The sequence below is a fragment of the Girardinichthys multiradiatus genome, chromosome 13 (assembly GCF_021462225.1).
Source record: "Girardinichthys multiradiatus isolate DD_20200921_A chromosome 13, DD_fGirMul_XY1, whole genome shotgun sequence".
Classification (NCBI taxonomy): Eukaryota; Metazoa; Chordata; class Actinopteri; order Cyprinodontiformes; family Goodeidae; genus Girardinichthys; species Girardinichthys multiradiatus.
Genome location: NC_061806.1, coordinates 36,094,897 through 36,111,438, shown reverse-complemented (window position 1 = coordinate 36,111,438; position 16,542 = coordinate 36,094,897). Strand labels below are relative to the sequence as shown.

Below are 16,542 nucleotides of genomic sequence, written 5' to 3'. Positions count from 1 at the left end.
CTGTGTCATCCTGTAAAGTGGTTCCCCCTCCTAGTTCTGTACATTCTCCACCCTGAGTCAGTCTACAGTGACCTTACCAAGGCCTGGCCAGGAAGATAAGCCCACACCTTCCTCTCCTGTCCAGCATTCCCTCTTCCTTCCCTCATTCTTACCTCCTGTTCTTCTCCTCTCCTCCCTCTGCAGGATTTTCTTCCCACTCAGCATTTTGTTTTTAATTTTTCACTTTCTCATCTTATCCCTGTCATACCTCTTTCTCCTGTCACTTGTTTGCCAATGTTTTACCTCTTCACCACTTTCACTCTGTCTTTTTCACCAGTTAACATATTGCAAATCACAGAAAGTGAAAACCAACCCCTGCGGCTGTTTTTCTTCCCAGTTTTTTGTATGTTTTTGACCATCTAAAGGAGGATTTGTGCTGACTGGTAAGGGTAAAAGATTCATGACCCAACAAAGCCTGTCAGGCAGGCACACATACACAGCCACATATAAATATACATACACAGTTTTAAGAGTAGGTGAATCTGCAGATTTCTTCCTTCAGGCAAACCCAAATGTAGAGGGACATTTAAAGAAATAGAAGCACAGATAAGAAAAAGGTTGCTCTAAAGAAACAAGTAAAGGGGAGATTAGAGGAGAAAGACAGAAGAAAGGGAGGTTGTTTATTGAGCAGATAGGTCTTTGAGCCATTTTGCGCTCCAGGGATTCTTTGACTGTTATGATGCATCAGAAGAACTAAAGTAGAGGAAGCAGAGCTGCAGAAAAAAACTTGACTCACCTTTCAAATCAAGCCCCTGTGGTGTGCTTTCATCTGGTCACATCTGGAACATCCCATGGTCACTTTTCATCAATTTCTGTTGGACAATTTTATGTTATACACCCTTTCAGGCAAGGCTCCCAGCATGGGCAGAAACAAAAACCTTGGCAAACCAACACCAAGTATCAAATGTCGCGTTTTCTTTTTCTTTCAAATTGCAACTTTGGGTTGTGGGTTAGTTATTTTTGTTCTTCTATGGTGTCTTTCTTGTTCACACAATGCATAGAAAGTTGCCCATTCTTTATTTTAGCCCTAAATCTTGTCAGGGTGAAACAAATTTTTACACCCAGCCACTTTATTAGGCACACAAGTATATGGTTTGACCGCTTTTTGCCTTAATTCTTCACAGGATCGATGCAACACAGTGCAGCTTATTTGCAGTGTATGCTAACTGTATTAAGCAGGCTGTCAGAGAGAAGAAGACCACTGTCCTGGCAATGATAAAGAGGAAAACGCATGAGCAGTGGGTCATAGGGTTTATGCACTTTTGCAACTTTTGCAGCCAGACTCATAAGAAACAACTTTAGGCTTCAGAACCTTGGCTGATCAACTCGAAGTGATAGGAGAAAAAAATATTTTGTATTTTGTATTCATGATTCCTTCTGACTGCCCATACAGAGGTATCCTCACAGAGCCTGCACCAGGTTAGAATTATTGTGCAGCATAGTACACTGAGCACAGTGGGGGAAAAAAACTTCAATACTCTCAAGCTGCAGGCACAAAAAAAGCCTTCTGTATACCACAAGGAATTACCTTTTGTACAGGATTCAGGTTTTCAAATTTTCCACAATCCAGCCATGTTTTAACAGCTGTGGAAGTCCTGGACGTTTGAGGATGGTCTCAATAAGGTGTAGGGGGTCTGGACCAACTCCTGTTCTGTTTTTTCTATTATTGCCATGATAACAAAAAAAATGACTCATTTTTATGCTGATGACCCTTGACTTTTTTTTATTAATGAAACCAGATTGAACTAACTAGTTTCTGAACTTACGGGCATGTCTTAGAGATTTAAAAGCTGGATGAACAGTAATTTTCCTGTCCTGAATTCATATTTGCCTCATGCAGTTACTGCAGGTTTGTCTGCTGCATATGCATTATGTGAATCTCTTGTTTCACCACGTCCGAAAGGTGCTCCGTTGGATTGGGATCTGATGAGTTTGGAGGCCATTGGAGTGAATTAAACTAATTATCATGTTCGATTAAACAGTTTTATTGGATTTTAATTTTCTGACATGGTGCATAATCCTGTTGGAAGTAACCATCAGAAGACGGGCACACTGTCAGCATCTTACCTACAGTAGAAAAACATTTGGTCAGAGTGCTTTTTTCAAGAAGAGACTAATTCTGCAGGTTTTATTTCAAAACAACTATGATACATTAAAAATGAGTACAACAGGGTTGTGAGGTTTTGGTTGTGGAGGGCTGCTGTCCTGTTGGTTTTAGCATGTTTCGCTGGTTTGAATCATGATGATTCACCAGGCTTCAGAAGAACTTGGAGACAGACGGAGGAGATCCTTTTTTATCAGGTTAGTTAAATGTGCAATACTCTGGCAATCGAGAACTGAAGCTCGCAGCAACTGGACTACAACAACAAAGATCCTCACAACATCCTCAAAATGTCAAAAAATCTTAATTGAAGCCTAAGCTCCTTTTCATGACACAAAAATATCCCTGACACCTATTGATTGTTGTCACTCTGTAACTTGTCAATCTGAGAAAATGATACAATTATCACACACATTCAGTAAAAATTGTGTAACAGGATTCTTTAGACGCACACAGAGGCAGAAAAATCTCCATTCAGGGTGAGAAGCCAAAACATTATTTTATCTAAACATATTCAGCTCCTGCTCTGTCTCAGTGCTCCTAAAGAATCAATAGTCATTACATTCAAAGTGAATTGATCTCCCCGTGGTGTTTGCTGATTCCTTGGACTAAACCAACTCCAAATGAATCACAGGCCCTGCATATGCGGGCAGATATTATCAGGTGAATGAATGTCAAACTTGTGGTGGTCAGCGGTGGAAGTCAAAGAGGAGTGGAGGTCACGTGTAATTCTGCGTGATTCCTTTAAAAACAACACTTTAGTTAGCAAACATCTATTTAGTTTACCTGGTTAGAATGTTAGAATCAAAACAAATTTACTCTGTTTTACTGGGGGAGTAATGAAAGGATATGCCAAGGTTAACAGAGATGAATGAGAGCAAAGAGACAAAGTTGAGGTATGAGTGAGTTTGAAAGTAGGTTTGTATGACTGAGAAGAGAAGGAACAGGGATCCTGCCATGATATTAGAACATGGTCAGAATATACTTTATAATCCCTCCTTATGCCTTCTGGTGAATGCGATTATGTTTCAACCATGGCCAAAAATAACATGCTTTTTCACTTTTTAGATAAAAAAAACAAAGTTCATAAATGCCTTACATGAGCTTTTTATCTTTATTTGTATACTAATTTCTATTTATTGTATTTAGTTAATATTGTTGCTAAAACAGAATGAACTTTTTTATTATTTTGATTATTATAGTCATACCAATATTACACATAACGTTTACGGCTACAAACTTTGAAACACAACTACATAAGATTACAGTAAAAAAAAAAAAAAAAGCTGTCGTCAGCTCCATTTTTATTCTTATCAACTGCTAAAGAAAAACATCCCCACAGCATGACACTGCCACCACTGTGTTTCACATGGAGATGGTGCATTCAGGGTGAAGTGCAGTGTTGGTCTGCTGCCAGACTTTCTATGCATGCGGGCTGAAAAATTATCTTGTTCCACATGTTTGCTAGGTCTCATACATGGCTTAAGGCAAACTGTAAACATAATTTATTCAGGAGCTTCTACCAACAACAGCTTTTGCCGATTTTCCATGTGGAGAGCTCAACTGTATGTCAGCAGATTCTGCAGCTCCTCCATAGCAGTTTTGCCATATGCTTTCCATTTTAGGCAAATAGAAATAGAGTCTATGTGTTAAACAGATGACCTATTTTGTTTTAGGGATTTTAGAGTAAAAGAGACTGAATCCCAGAGCACTCCACACAGTTTTTTGTCACAAATATTGAAGGCACACAGTTTTCCTTCCACTTCACAATTATGTAATACTTTATGTCAGTGTATCTAATAAAATACTTTACAATTTGTGGTTCGAATGTGACAAAATGTTCAAGATGTGCAAATACGTTTGCAGGGCCATGTAGAAGATAGCAGACGCAAATAATTTAATTTCACACCTGGAGTTAATACACATGATTTTTTAAATCATGTGTTTTAGAAAATGTATTTATATTATTTTTAACTATTAAATAATACATCTGTGTTGTGGCTGAATTACTAAATAAATGCAAAAAAAAAAATATTCTCCATTAATCAAGTTCAAACACAGGGCAGTTTTTAATTTCACCTTAAATATTGAAAGATTTCAGATGTTCTACTATTCCCTGTAAATAATTTCACTGCATTCCAGCTTGTTTGTTTGCATATATTAGATAAGCCACGTAGGAGGAAAACAAATCTATATAAATTCTCAGTTACTCTAAATCCATCCGTTAGAAGTGGGACGAAGAGATCTGGGAATTAACTACATGCATTCATGTCTCCGACAAGAGGATATTTTGTCAGTGTTCATCTAAATCAGCTGGAAATGGAAACATTTATATATAGCAGATGGAAATTTAAGCTGAAAGTCAATTTAAACATTGAAAGGATATGCTATGACATCAGAGTCAAACTGGTATTTAAGTAATGTCTTGTCCAAAATTTGGACAGCGCAATCAAACATTCCCACGTTTCAGACACTTATTTATAACTTAATCTGTGGTCATGGATTTGGGTGTAAGGCTTTGGATCTCTCTCTCATAGACACACTGACATGTCAGTGTAAAAACAGTAGAAACGTCTCTGCACAGAGGAGAATACGTTTTTATTTTGGTCACTGTCTTGCTGCTTGTGAAGAAAACCAGTCTTTGAGAGATTTTATCTTTGGATCTACAGGTCCTTCTCAAAACATTAGCATATTGTGATAAAGTTCATTATTTTCTATAATGTAATGATGAAAATTTAACATTCATATATTTTAGATTCATTGCACACTAACTGAAATATTTCAAGTCTTTTATTGTCTTAATACGGATGATTTTGGCATACAGCTCATGAAAACCCAAAATTCCTATCTCACAAAATTAGCATATTTCATCCGACCAATAAAAGAAAAGTGTTTTTAATACAAAAAACGTCAACCTTCAAATAATCATGTACAGTTATGCACTCAATACTTGGTCGGGAATCCTTTGGCAGAAATGACTGCTTTAATGCGGCGTGGCATGGAGGCAATCAGCCTGTGGCACTGCTGAGGTCTTATGGAGGCCCAGGATGCTTCGATAGCGGCCTTTAGCTCATCCAGAGTGTTGGGTCTTGAGTCTCTCAACGTTCTCTTCACAATATCCCACAGATTCTCTATGGGGTTCAGGTCAGGAGAGTTGGCAGACCAATTGAGCACAGTGATACTATGGTCAGTAAACCATTTACCAGTGGTTTTGGCACTGTGAGCAGGTGCCAGGTCGTGCTGAAAAATGAAATCTTCATCTCCATAAAGCTTTTCAGCAGATGGAAGCATGAAGTGCTCCAAAATCTCCTGATAGCTAGCTGCATTGACCCTGCCCTTGATAAAACACAGTGGACCAACACCAGCAGCTGACACGGCACCCCAGACCATCACTGACTGTGGGTACTTGACACTGGACTTCTGGCATTTTGGCATTTCCTTCTCCCCAGTCTTCCTCCAGACTCTGGCTACCTTGATTTCCGAATGACATGCAGAATTTGCTTTCATCCGAAAAAATGTACTTTGGACCACTGAGCAACAGTCCAGTGCTGCTTCTCTGTAGCCCAGGTCAGGCGCTTCTGCCGCTGTTTCTGGTTCAAAAGTGGCTTGACCTGGGGAATGCGGCACCTGTAGCCCATTTCCTGCACACGCCTGTGCACGGTGGCTCTGGATGTTTCTACTCCAGACTCAGTCCACTGCTTCCGCAGGTCCCCCAAGGTCTGGAATCGGCCCTTCTCCACAATCTTCCTCAGGGTCCGGTCACCTCTTCTCGTTGTGCAGCGTTTTCTGCCACACTTTTTCCTTCCCACAGACTTCCCACTGAGGTGCCTTGATACAGCACTCTGGGAACAGCCTATTCGTTCAGAAATTTCTTTCTGTGTCTTACCCTCTTGCTTGAGGGTGTCAATAGTGGCCTTCTGGACAGCAGTCAGGTCGGCAGTCTTACCCATGATTGGGGTTTTGAGTGATGAACCAGGCTGGGAGTTTTAAAGGCCTCAGGAATCTTTTGCAGGTGTTTAGAGTTAACTCGTTGATTCAGATGATTAGGTTCATAGCTCGTTTAGAGACCCTTTTAATGATATGCTAATTTTGTGAGATAGGAATTTTGGGTTTTCATGAGCTGTATGCCAAAATCATCCGTATTAAGACAATAAAAGACCTGAAATATTTCAGTTAGTGTGCAATGAATCTAAAATATATGAATGTTAAATTTTCATCATTACATTATGGAAAATAATGAACTTTATCACAATATGCTAATATTTTGAGAAGGACCTGTATGTTTCTTCAGGTGCTTTAATGTCCCACACCATTTTCCCTCTCGGCAATTTATAACCTCATATTATTTGTAGAAAACTGTTCATTTTGGTTCTGATCTCTGTTTGGGCGAGTTATATTTTATCAGATATAACAGATTAGGACCCCTGATGAAACAAGAATAACTAATTATCCTCACGCTATTAGACATATAAGAAATAATAATTTCCTTACATAAGATTGCAGAAAAATACTTCAAATCATTGGTTACCAAAGCAGGTAAAAAATGTCCCACTGGTGCATATGAATTGATGCATGATTGGTACAAAATGTCCCATGGTGGACATCCCCATTGGTACCCAAAAAGGTTGTTTATTTCACAACCAAAACTACGAAGGTACAAAATTGGGCAGAGACAGAAATGATCAGCATATATAATTAAGTCCTGTTGTCAAAGTGTCAAAGCAACCATGCACAGAACATTATTCTTAGTAGAGAAAACAGAACAGAATAGACTGTCAAAAATTCAAGGTAAAAAATCCACAGGGTAATGAAAAAATAAATCTATCCCTTGAGTAATTTAGACTTCAGAGTTATGTTGCTTAGCAAATAAACATCAACAAACTAAATACTTAAGCCCTTTCCCCCTGCAGGAACCTTTTCAGGAATCAGGACAAATTTCTGGGGCCAGCATTACTTCCCTGCCTTTCCACTGCATTAACCAGGGTAAAAACTAATTTCCAGGGTAGAAATTTTAATTGAAGTAGCTTAAATCATTCATGTCTGTTTACAGCTGTCTGTGGTGACAGAGAGAGTAAATTTGATGCGATTCTTGTTCCCCTGCTGCAGCTGGGTGTGGACTTTTTTTTGCTCCTTTGAGAAACTGGCTTTATGTGTTAAATAACTGTGAAGGTTACAAACTAAGTTTCACAGTGTTTCACAGTGTAAACGCTATAAAAAGGTCACAAGTTTATGACTAGAACACATAGTTTATACCCCAAGCTGCTGTCTCTCTTATTTCTTCACCTGTTGCAGCAGAAGAGAAAGATTATAGAAGTCTACCTCGGCAAAATCCTTTTAAAATTTGTTAGTTACACCTTATGTGTTGTGGAGCCTTTCTCCCACACAGTGTCTAAGGCCAAACAACCAAGTTCTGGGAAAGGAAGTTTAGGTGATAAATGCTCTGGATCTCATGGTCGAAATGTGCCTTTAGTCTCAAATCATCTGCCCCCTCTATGAGGTTTTTTTTTCTGGGATTGCCCAGTATTTGTCTCTATCTGTCTTGCCATCAACTCTGACCTAGTTTCTTTGCTCTGCTAAAGAAAAGCATCCCCACATCCTAATGCTGCCACCACGGTGTTTTAATGTGAATGTGTTTAGAATAATGTACAGTGTTATTTTAGAAACAAAATCAAAAAATTATTTAAAAAAACAAAACAACTGTTGAAAGACCTGTAGAAAACCACTTTAAATATAAAAAAATACAATAAAGTCCTCCTTGGAAACAAAATTTAAGGAAATTCTAAATGACTAAAATTTTTTTGCTCAGAGCATATTTTTATTGATGAAACTGGGTAAAAGATATTGTGAAAACCTTTCAAAGCATATCAGGCCTTCTACTTGGCTTAAACAGAAACATTTAGGCAGAAAGGAAGATAAAGCAGATGATTTTCAGTTAATAATTGAAATCTGTTAGATTCCAGGAGCCAGGTTTACCCTCCAATGCTGTGAATGCTTGTCCTGTAATGCGACTGCTGCAGCTCAGTTGAGTCGTGCTAAAAGTGCGATGGCTCTGAAAGAACGATGGCTCTAATGTAATTGGAATGACCCTGCTTTGCCCCACACGCACACTATCAGTATAACAGCTGTATTAAAATGTTTGTTATAACAAACTGATCTCTTCAGTGTTCTGTGGATCATTTCTCAGCCCAGCATTTAGAGTGCCAGCTTCTTGACATTTACCAGCAAATTCATATTTCTCTCATACACACACATACACATGTGCTCACACACACTCTTTCCCTCTGCTAGTAAACCCGCAGCAGCACAGAGTCACCCCGTGATGACATTTCACAGCTCTAAACGTTTTTCATCCAAGCATTTTCAAACGAAGGACACGAGATGGATCCCAGGAAGTTAAGAAAGATTGATCCCTTCACTGCCATAAAACTTTCCCCTTCCCCACATCACATGCACTTGACTTAGACTTCAAGTATTAAATGCACTCGCTGTCCGTTATTAGCCCCTTCTCTGCACTACATGTGTGAATTAGATTATGTGTCCTTGATATAATGGATGTCGACTGAGTAGGCACAGTCCTGTGAGAGCAAGTTTAAAAGATTTACAAGACATCACAACTTGGTTATGACACATCTTAAATTAGTCAGCAGAAGGAATGGAAGAAACTTTTAAAACAGTGTGAAACTGTGAAATTACTTGGCTGCCATTAAATCCCATTAAACCAGCTGGAAAACAACCTTTGCACAGTAATTATTTTGAACCCTTAGGATGGGCAGTGCCCTTCACATGGATATATTAGTAAAGATCTCTTGTATTTTCACTGCAGGATCTGTCATTAACTTTTAATGAATGCAAAGTCTTGAACACGGCTGGACTAGATGTAGAGTGACTCCCTCATAGAGTTGCTGATGATTTTTTTATTTTTATTAAATGCATACTGGATGCTGTATTGTTTTTGATAGGGGACATATGGGCAGTTGGCCAGGGTGGGATTAAAAAGGGTGGCCATGGGCATCAGATAAAACATGACTTATTGCTTTTTAAATCTTCATCCTCTATTTTCCGACCTTAAATGGCTAAACAACACCTAATGTAAAGGATGTTCGAAAACAAGAATTGGATGCAAAGGTCACAGGGTCAGATCAATACTTTACAGGCTGGCTGGTTTCTTGGCACTGCGTTAGATTTTAAAAATAGTCCACAAATTTCTAGCAGGGTAAGCGTCACACTAAAAGCTTTATGTAAGCCTTCAAAAACTAGTTTTAATGTGTGCTTGGGATTAACATCCCAGCAACCACCCTGGTTCAAGGCAATTCTAAACTTGTCATGTTGCCCATATGGAGAAAACCACTTGGAGACTATGAATGGGTTTGATGTTTATTCTAAAACAGGGCTCTGTTTTCTGGAAACACATTTTACCTGAAGAGAGAGAGAAAGAACTTAGCATTGAAGGGAAAAAGTGAAGCTGGCTTCTGGATCCAAGGAGTGGCAGCGGGGGAGAAGGAGGGAGGTTCAGTTGGCTTGGAGGTAAGACGCTGTTGGTGTTCTAGGGCAAAAAGCGTATGTGCCAGGGCTTTCGACAGGTGGAGAGTTGGAGAGAGGGCAGGAAGAGAACTCACAGGTAGAAGGGGCTGCGGGTGACGACCCGGAGCTGATGCTTTTCCGGAGTACTATAAAGAGCTTGGATTCAGCTCGGACAGCAACACGCTGCCTCCGACCTCGCCCACCGCTGGGAAGCTGTCACTTGAGAAGCAGAGATAAACAGGCACACTCACCACACTCACACTCTAAAGCCATGACAAAACTGGGAGATCGTTGCTCACGATGAGTTTAACCTAAACTGAAAGGGTGCTAAAGAACAGCTTGCTCAAAGATCAGCACCTTCAAGCTTGACTAAAATTCGCAGCTGCCAACATGGACAAGCCAAATGCCTTCTGGAGTTTTGGGCCAAACAAGACCAAAAGTGAGAAGAAGACCAAGAAGAATGCATGGAGGAGTGAAGGTGAGGCTTTCAAACCTAAGAACACTAGACCAAATATAGAGCAATATATTAGAGTTGTATGTTTTATATCCAAACCACCATGGAAAATAACAGTTAATAGTTCAATAAAATCCTTAATAAAACTCAAATGATGGTGATATTAAGGATGATTGTATGTAAAGTTCTGACCCAGAGTGTATAACCTGTTGTATGCATGTTGTAAAATCAGTCACACAACTACATATTCCTTAATTCCAACAAACTCTCACATTGTGTTTATGCCAGCCAATTACATTTTACATATTTCTTTAAACAGTGCAAGAGACTAAATCCTGAAAATAAGCTCCTGTGTAAGTTATTTTATAAAACTACACTCATTCTTTTAGGTGCGCAGACACTATAGGGATGCCAGAAAGCCTTCTTTAGCAGCGTCCTTTAATGTCAGTAAAGCCACTGAAGCTCTAAATCTAAGGAGTTCTGCATCCTTGCTCCTTCAACTTCGCTTCACCGCGGTAGATAGAAACCAATAAGTCTCATTATGAGCACCCCGGAGTTTTAAGTTTTATAATTAAACATTCAGGGGAAATTAAGATCCACTGACAAAGTTATAGTGCCAAACAACACAAGATAGACCCAGAGGTATATGCTCTTGTTAGGGAAATGAGTTCAAATCCTGACATATTAAACAATTACTGTCAGTTTAACTGGATGGTTTTATATGTAGGAGTCTACAACTAAGCAAACGATGCAACAAAAGGGTCTATAACAACAAAATCAAAAACTAAGAGCAAAAAAAAAAAAACTGTGGGAACCTAATAAGAATAAATAAATACAAAGGTGGAGTAAAAACATTATAAAACACAATGAAAAAATAAAGAAGCTGCCCTAAAATGTATATATTGATTCATACATTCAAAATATAGATAAAAATGTACTCTGATAAAATGCCAGGTTTTGTAATGGAAAAAACGCGACCAAGATAAATTATTTAAAATGTTTTCCATCATCAATCTAATATTTATGCTGTACATTTAGAAAAAAAACTGCAATGACCTGGTTGCATAAGTGTGCACCCCCTCAAACTAATACTTCAATTTCAGCAAGCAGTCTTCCTCGGTAGGACTCAGTGCACAGCTTGCCGTGGGACAAGTTGTTGTTGATGGTTTATGATCTGTTTATTGTTTTTTGCTATGTGGGAGCTATTTGAGCATTTCATTTTTATTGTGGGTGTTTAGTTGTTGTTATGTTCCTGTGGATGTTGCTTTATCATTAGTAATTAATAGCCACCGTGATAAAGGTTCCTTTAGCAATGAATCATATGCTGCCAGTGGCTTACATTAAAAACTAAGATGATATCACTTTTGATATATGCTCAGGATGTCTTGCAAAGGAAATATTTATTATGTAGAATTATAATGCCAAATTTGACTCCTGGATGAATTGCCTTTCAATGTGTCTTAAGTGCTCCTGCCCAGCTCTTTTATTGGCATCTGTAAATGATAGTTTTCTGTTCTGGAAATGCATTTCAACATTAAAAGTTAAGAGGCTCTCCTGATAGGTGACTGTAAGTTCTCTGTATCTAATAAAGGATAAAAACATTAGAACCTACAAGGAGATGCACAACTATCTTCTGAGTACTTCCTAATTACTCTGGTGTCCACGGAAACCGAGGTGAGGTCAACAGAGTTTGGGAGCGAGGAGCCCAGAGAACGAGAGGTCATGAGTGAGAAGCACAGGAGGTCAGTCTTGAGAGTCCAACCAGGCTAAAGGACACACACAGGCTAAATGTACACAATGAGTAATGAGTCGTATGTGTTAATAGAGCTGTATGGATTGGGCCTGGTTTGGCTTAATGAGGCCCGCGGGTTATAAGAGATTCACAGAAATATCAGTCTTTGTTCTGTGTGTGAGGGTCGAAGCTGCAGTAAATCGTATTTATTACAGATTTGATCTGGCTTTCTTTTGTATCAGTTTCATATTTCTAATGTACTGGTTTTATGATTCACAGAATCTAAAACAATGTGATTTAAAACATTCTTGATATGTATATGTTTAAAAAAAATGCTTATTTCATTATCTAAATGACTAAGCTCCTGTTAAAATAGTTCAGAGTGGCATGAAGACAAAAGACTTGGTAAGATAAGTGTTGTGAATGTGTCTTTTTTTCTTTCACTGAACAGATGTCAAATTACAGGTGCATTAAAATAATGATTTTCCCTTTAAATAAAGCACAAAACAAGTGTTAGATCTATATCGCTCTCCTACTACATTTCAACTCCACGAATCACAAAGTCAATATTTGCTGCATGTACAATTCAATTCAGTTTTATTTATATAGCGCCAATTCACAACACATGTCATCTCAAGGCACTTCACAACAGTCAGGTTCATACATTCCAATTAATCCTAATCATTGAACAGTGCAGTCAGAGTTAGTTATTTATTCAAATTGGATAAAATGTTTTTCTGTCTAAGGAAACCCAGCAGATTGCATCCAGTCAGTGACTTGCAGCATTCACTCCTCCTGGATGAGCATGTACCTGATACATTAAGTGAAATTCTTTCCAAAACATGTCAATGTTTTCATTTATAAATTTCTCCTGAGCTTGTGATATACAGTTAGGCCCAAAATCATTCATACCCATGGTTAAATTAGGTTTCAAGTAATTATTTTATTTTACCAACATATTTTCTGTAGGGCTGGACGATGATGCAGTTGGTAGGACGATGGCTTATCAGAAAGAAGGTCCTGGGTTCAAAACCTGGCCTGGGAGCTTGCATGTTCTCCCCATGCATTCGCAGGTTCCCCCTGGCGCTCTGGCTTCCTCCCACAGTCCAAAAACATGACGGTTAATTGGTTAATTAGTCTGTCTAAATGTTCTCTTTGGTGTGTGTGTGTGTGTGTGTGTGTGTGTGTGTGTGTGGTTGTTTATCCTGTGTCTCTCTGTGCTGCCCGGTGATGGACTAACCCTGCAAGGACAAGAAGGTATAGACAATGGGTGAGTGTTTATTTAGGCTGGAAGTAATACTAAGTGGTTTGGAGTGACCCAGCCAGAGACCTGACTTTAATTTGATAACAAAATCTGTGGAGGGAGCTAAAGATTTGGGTGATGGCAAGAAGGACTCCTAAGTTCAAAGCCTTGCAGCTCATCACCAAAGATAAATCATCAAAATCTCAGAGGAAACACAGAAAGCTACAGCCGGTTTAAGATGTGCATGATTGTTCACTGATTGATGAAAAGATTATGAGAAGCTCAAAACTGATACCTTTTACATTAGTCTATTATCTTTTGATAGATGCCTGTCTCATTTCCGTCAGAAACTGTCTTGATTGAAAGAAAATAATTAGAATCTTAAATCCGTCAGGGGTATGAATACTTTCTGGCTTAACTGTAGCAAATGAAAACTTGATCCTAAAGATTTTACAGTAATGAAACAGACTGAAACTAGGTTAGCATGTTTTAATATCTCTGTCAGACCACCTGCTCTCAGATAATACTTACAATGCAGTAATTCGGAGGTTATCTTAAAACAACCCAGCTTTCAGAAAAGCAGAGAACATGGAAAAAAGATGTAATCTAAGTGTTAAGGTAAGTAACTGTACATTTGCTTATTCGTTTTAGAAGAAAATTGATTTGTGTTACAAATATCATACATGAGTATCAAAATAACAAAATATTTTACTAATATTAATTTCATTTATTTAGTTTTCTTATTCAGTATTTTTTCTTGTTTTTTTTTTTTGCTCTCTTTACAGTTTTCAAGCATTTAAGCTTGAGGTAGTTTTAGGTTGATTATCATCAGAGGCAAGAATCAGATAAATATGCAGAACAAAAACCAATTCTCCAATTAGTATTTAAAAAGCCCTCTACCTCCATACAGTTTTGCGCTCAAATTTAAATGTCCACATCTGCTTTCATCCCCAGTCAGTGACCCCCCTCATCTCCACTTTAGTTCATTAGAAATCCTCAAAGAACGGAGCTTCATTCAGCATATGCACCTAGCTACCTCTCTGCTGCCTTAAACACCTCCACCAGATGTCTCTTTCTCAGCTTCTTCCTATCCCTTAGTCCTAAACTCTGTGCTTTACCCCCTATCTTCTAGCTCTGATTGTCTCCCTGGGGGTTAGATGGACAGACAGGCACCATGGTCCCTGCTCCGCATGTGAAAACATGTTTCTGACCTGATTTCTACAAAGTTTCTTTTTAAAAAAAGATAACTGTACAGGAGAAAACAGAAGAGAAGAAAACAGATTTATTGCTTATACTTTTAGTCAAACACAGCTAATTTCCATGTTATATAGTTTTCTGCCAAATTAAGATTTGGCAGAAAACTATATAAGATGTAAATGAATTTCTCAAATCTAAAGTGAAGATATGTGCACATTAATATATGCAAGTCCCCTTTTCAAACTGTAAGCCCTTTCCACATCTGTGAAGATAATAAAAAAGAAAGCTCACAAATTGCAGTGAAAGAGTTGGATGGCTTTAGGTTCAGCTGGAGGTGACCTTCCAGAGTTTCCTTCACTATAAAGGCTTTCCACAAAAACAAGGATCACATCAGTCATATATGGTCCAGCGCCAGTTTGATTAAGAGCTCTACAAGTTGCTAAAGGGCTCAAAGATTACTGTAGTTTTGATTTTGGTTTTGTTTTAAACCGAGATACAACTGCTGTAGTCATTAATTAAAGAAGTTGGAAGGGAGGGGGGTTCATGGAGGGTGTAGCCCCCTTAGCTGCAGCAATGTTATAGAGGAGAACTGAAATAAGTCGGAAGGATTTACAGTGATCAATTTTACAAATAAATCAATAAAAACTTTTTTTATGATTATGTCTCCATCAGTTTTAGGATTATATCTAAATAAATCATTCAATTAAATACCAACAAATCATTTGATGGAGCTTTAATCGTGCAAAAATTATATTAAATGTTTCATGCGACCAAGTCTTTAAATATATTTCAGGCCTGAGAGAACAGCAGAGCTGCAAGAATTTCACTGAAAGTTCAACTGGGCACATAATGTCACCACATTAAGTTTATGTTATTAAAACTGTATTACATTTTAATGTTATTACAATGCTTATTTAGTGCAGAGAACACTTAATGTGTTTAATAATCAACACAAAATAATATCTGGTTAAAAAAAAATAATAATAATCCTACACAGTTTTAGGTAATTCACAATTAGATTCCAAATGTTGGGAATGCTCGGGCATCATGGGACAGTAAAAATAAATCTCAAAGGAATACAAGGATAAAAAGGAAATTCACATTTTACACAAATTTGTTTTAAAATATATGCTACCAGTCAAACGTTCGGACACACCTTCTCATTCAGTGGTTTGTTTTTATTTTTATTCCTACCTCGGAGAACTCCATCTCTGTTGGAAAACCATTGCAGAATACCTCATCGAGAGAATGCAAAGTGTGCAAAGCTGTAATCAAAGCAAATGGGGGCTACTGTGACAGATCTAAATTTGTCACAAAATTTTGTCACAAAATTTTCTTGCTCTGCTCTCGGTGGAGGACGCACGCGTTTCCTCTCCCTCCCTCTTGCCTGCTTCTGCATCTGCTTTTGTCGGTGTTTTTCTCAGAGCCTCACTTTACATTTCTTCCAAACTTGCAAATTATGGATTTGGTCAGCTGGTCTCTCAACGCAATTGATCAAATTTTTTCCACGGGAAGACAAGGTAAAGGAGAATCCTCTTGCCCAGCCGGTACGTTCTTCTCTGGATACACAATGGATTCCTGGGAACAGTGGAAGATTGTGTGCTGGACTACGGTTGAGGACGCAGAAGACGTTTATATATTTGTTTTTTTGATAACAGGATTTCTGCTTTTTGGAGTCGGCGGTTATCTGACTTATCGAGGGAGTAGCAAAACGTGGGCAGCTGTTCAAAGCATCCCAAAGCTGCCTGCAATGCTGGATGGAATCTGCAGAGCGATCAATGCTCAGACTGAATTGTTAAGAGAGCTAAGGCACAAGCTGGATACGGTTTTTGAACAGAATCATAGCCTGGAAGCGGCTTTTGGACTCAGAGGTGAAAGGATTTAATCATGGAGAAGGTTGTTCACTCGAGAACTGCGGAAAGTACCAGAAATTTGAATATTTGGATTCGCAATTGAGGGATAACAGTAAAAACTCTTAACGTGGTTGGAAATCCACACAACTGCTTGAACCACAACATTTATTGTTTTTCTAAATCTGGTGCCCCAATGTGGCCTTGACAACTTCTGCTAAGTGGATGTCGACAAAATATCTCCTGGATGTTATATAAACATGGCGATCTTTCCCAGCACCCCCGAACAGCTGTGACCCAGATGAGACTTTGCGGCTGATTGAGAAAACTTCCATCTCTCTCAAGGACAATGGCGCTCTATCTGTGTTGACAGTCTTAATTCTTGCACACACAATCACAGTATAT

At 38.5% G+C, this 16,542-nt stretch overlaps 1 protein-coding gene across 2 annotated transcripts in view; it reads right to left on the bottom strand.

Annotated features, from left to right (window-relative positions):
• Positions 1-802: 802 nt before the first annotated feature.
• zgc:63863 (uncharacterized protein LOC393372 homolog) overlaps positions 803-16,542 on the bottom strand; it is a 36,103-nt gene continuing 20,363 nt past the window's right edge. Inside the window, exon 10 of one of the 2 annotated variants that reach the window (XM_047384155.1) lies at positions 803-851. In XM_047384155.1, the coding sequence (XP_047240111.1) occupies positions 835-851 (17 nt within the window). In that variant the 3' untranslated portion in view covers positions 803-834. Of the gene's footprint in view, positions 852-12,681; positions 13,089-16,542 lie in introns of those variants that run through there. The other variant, XM_047384154.1, reaches the window with a different exon arrangement.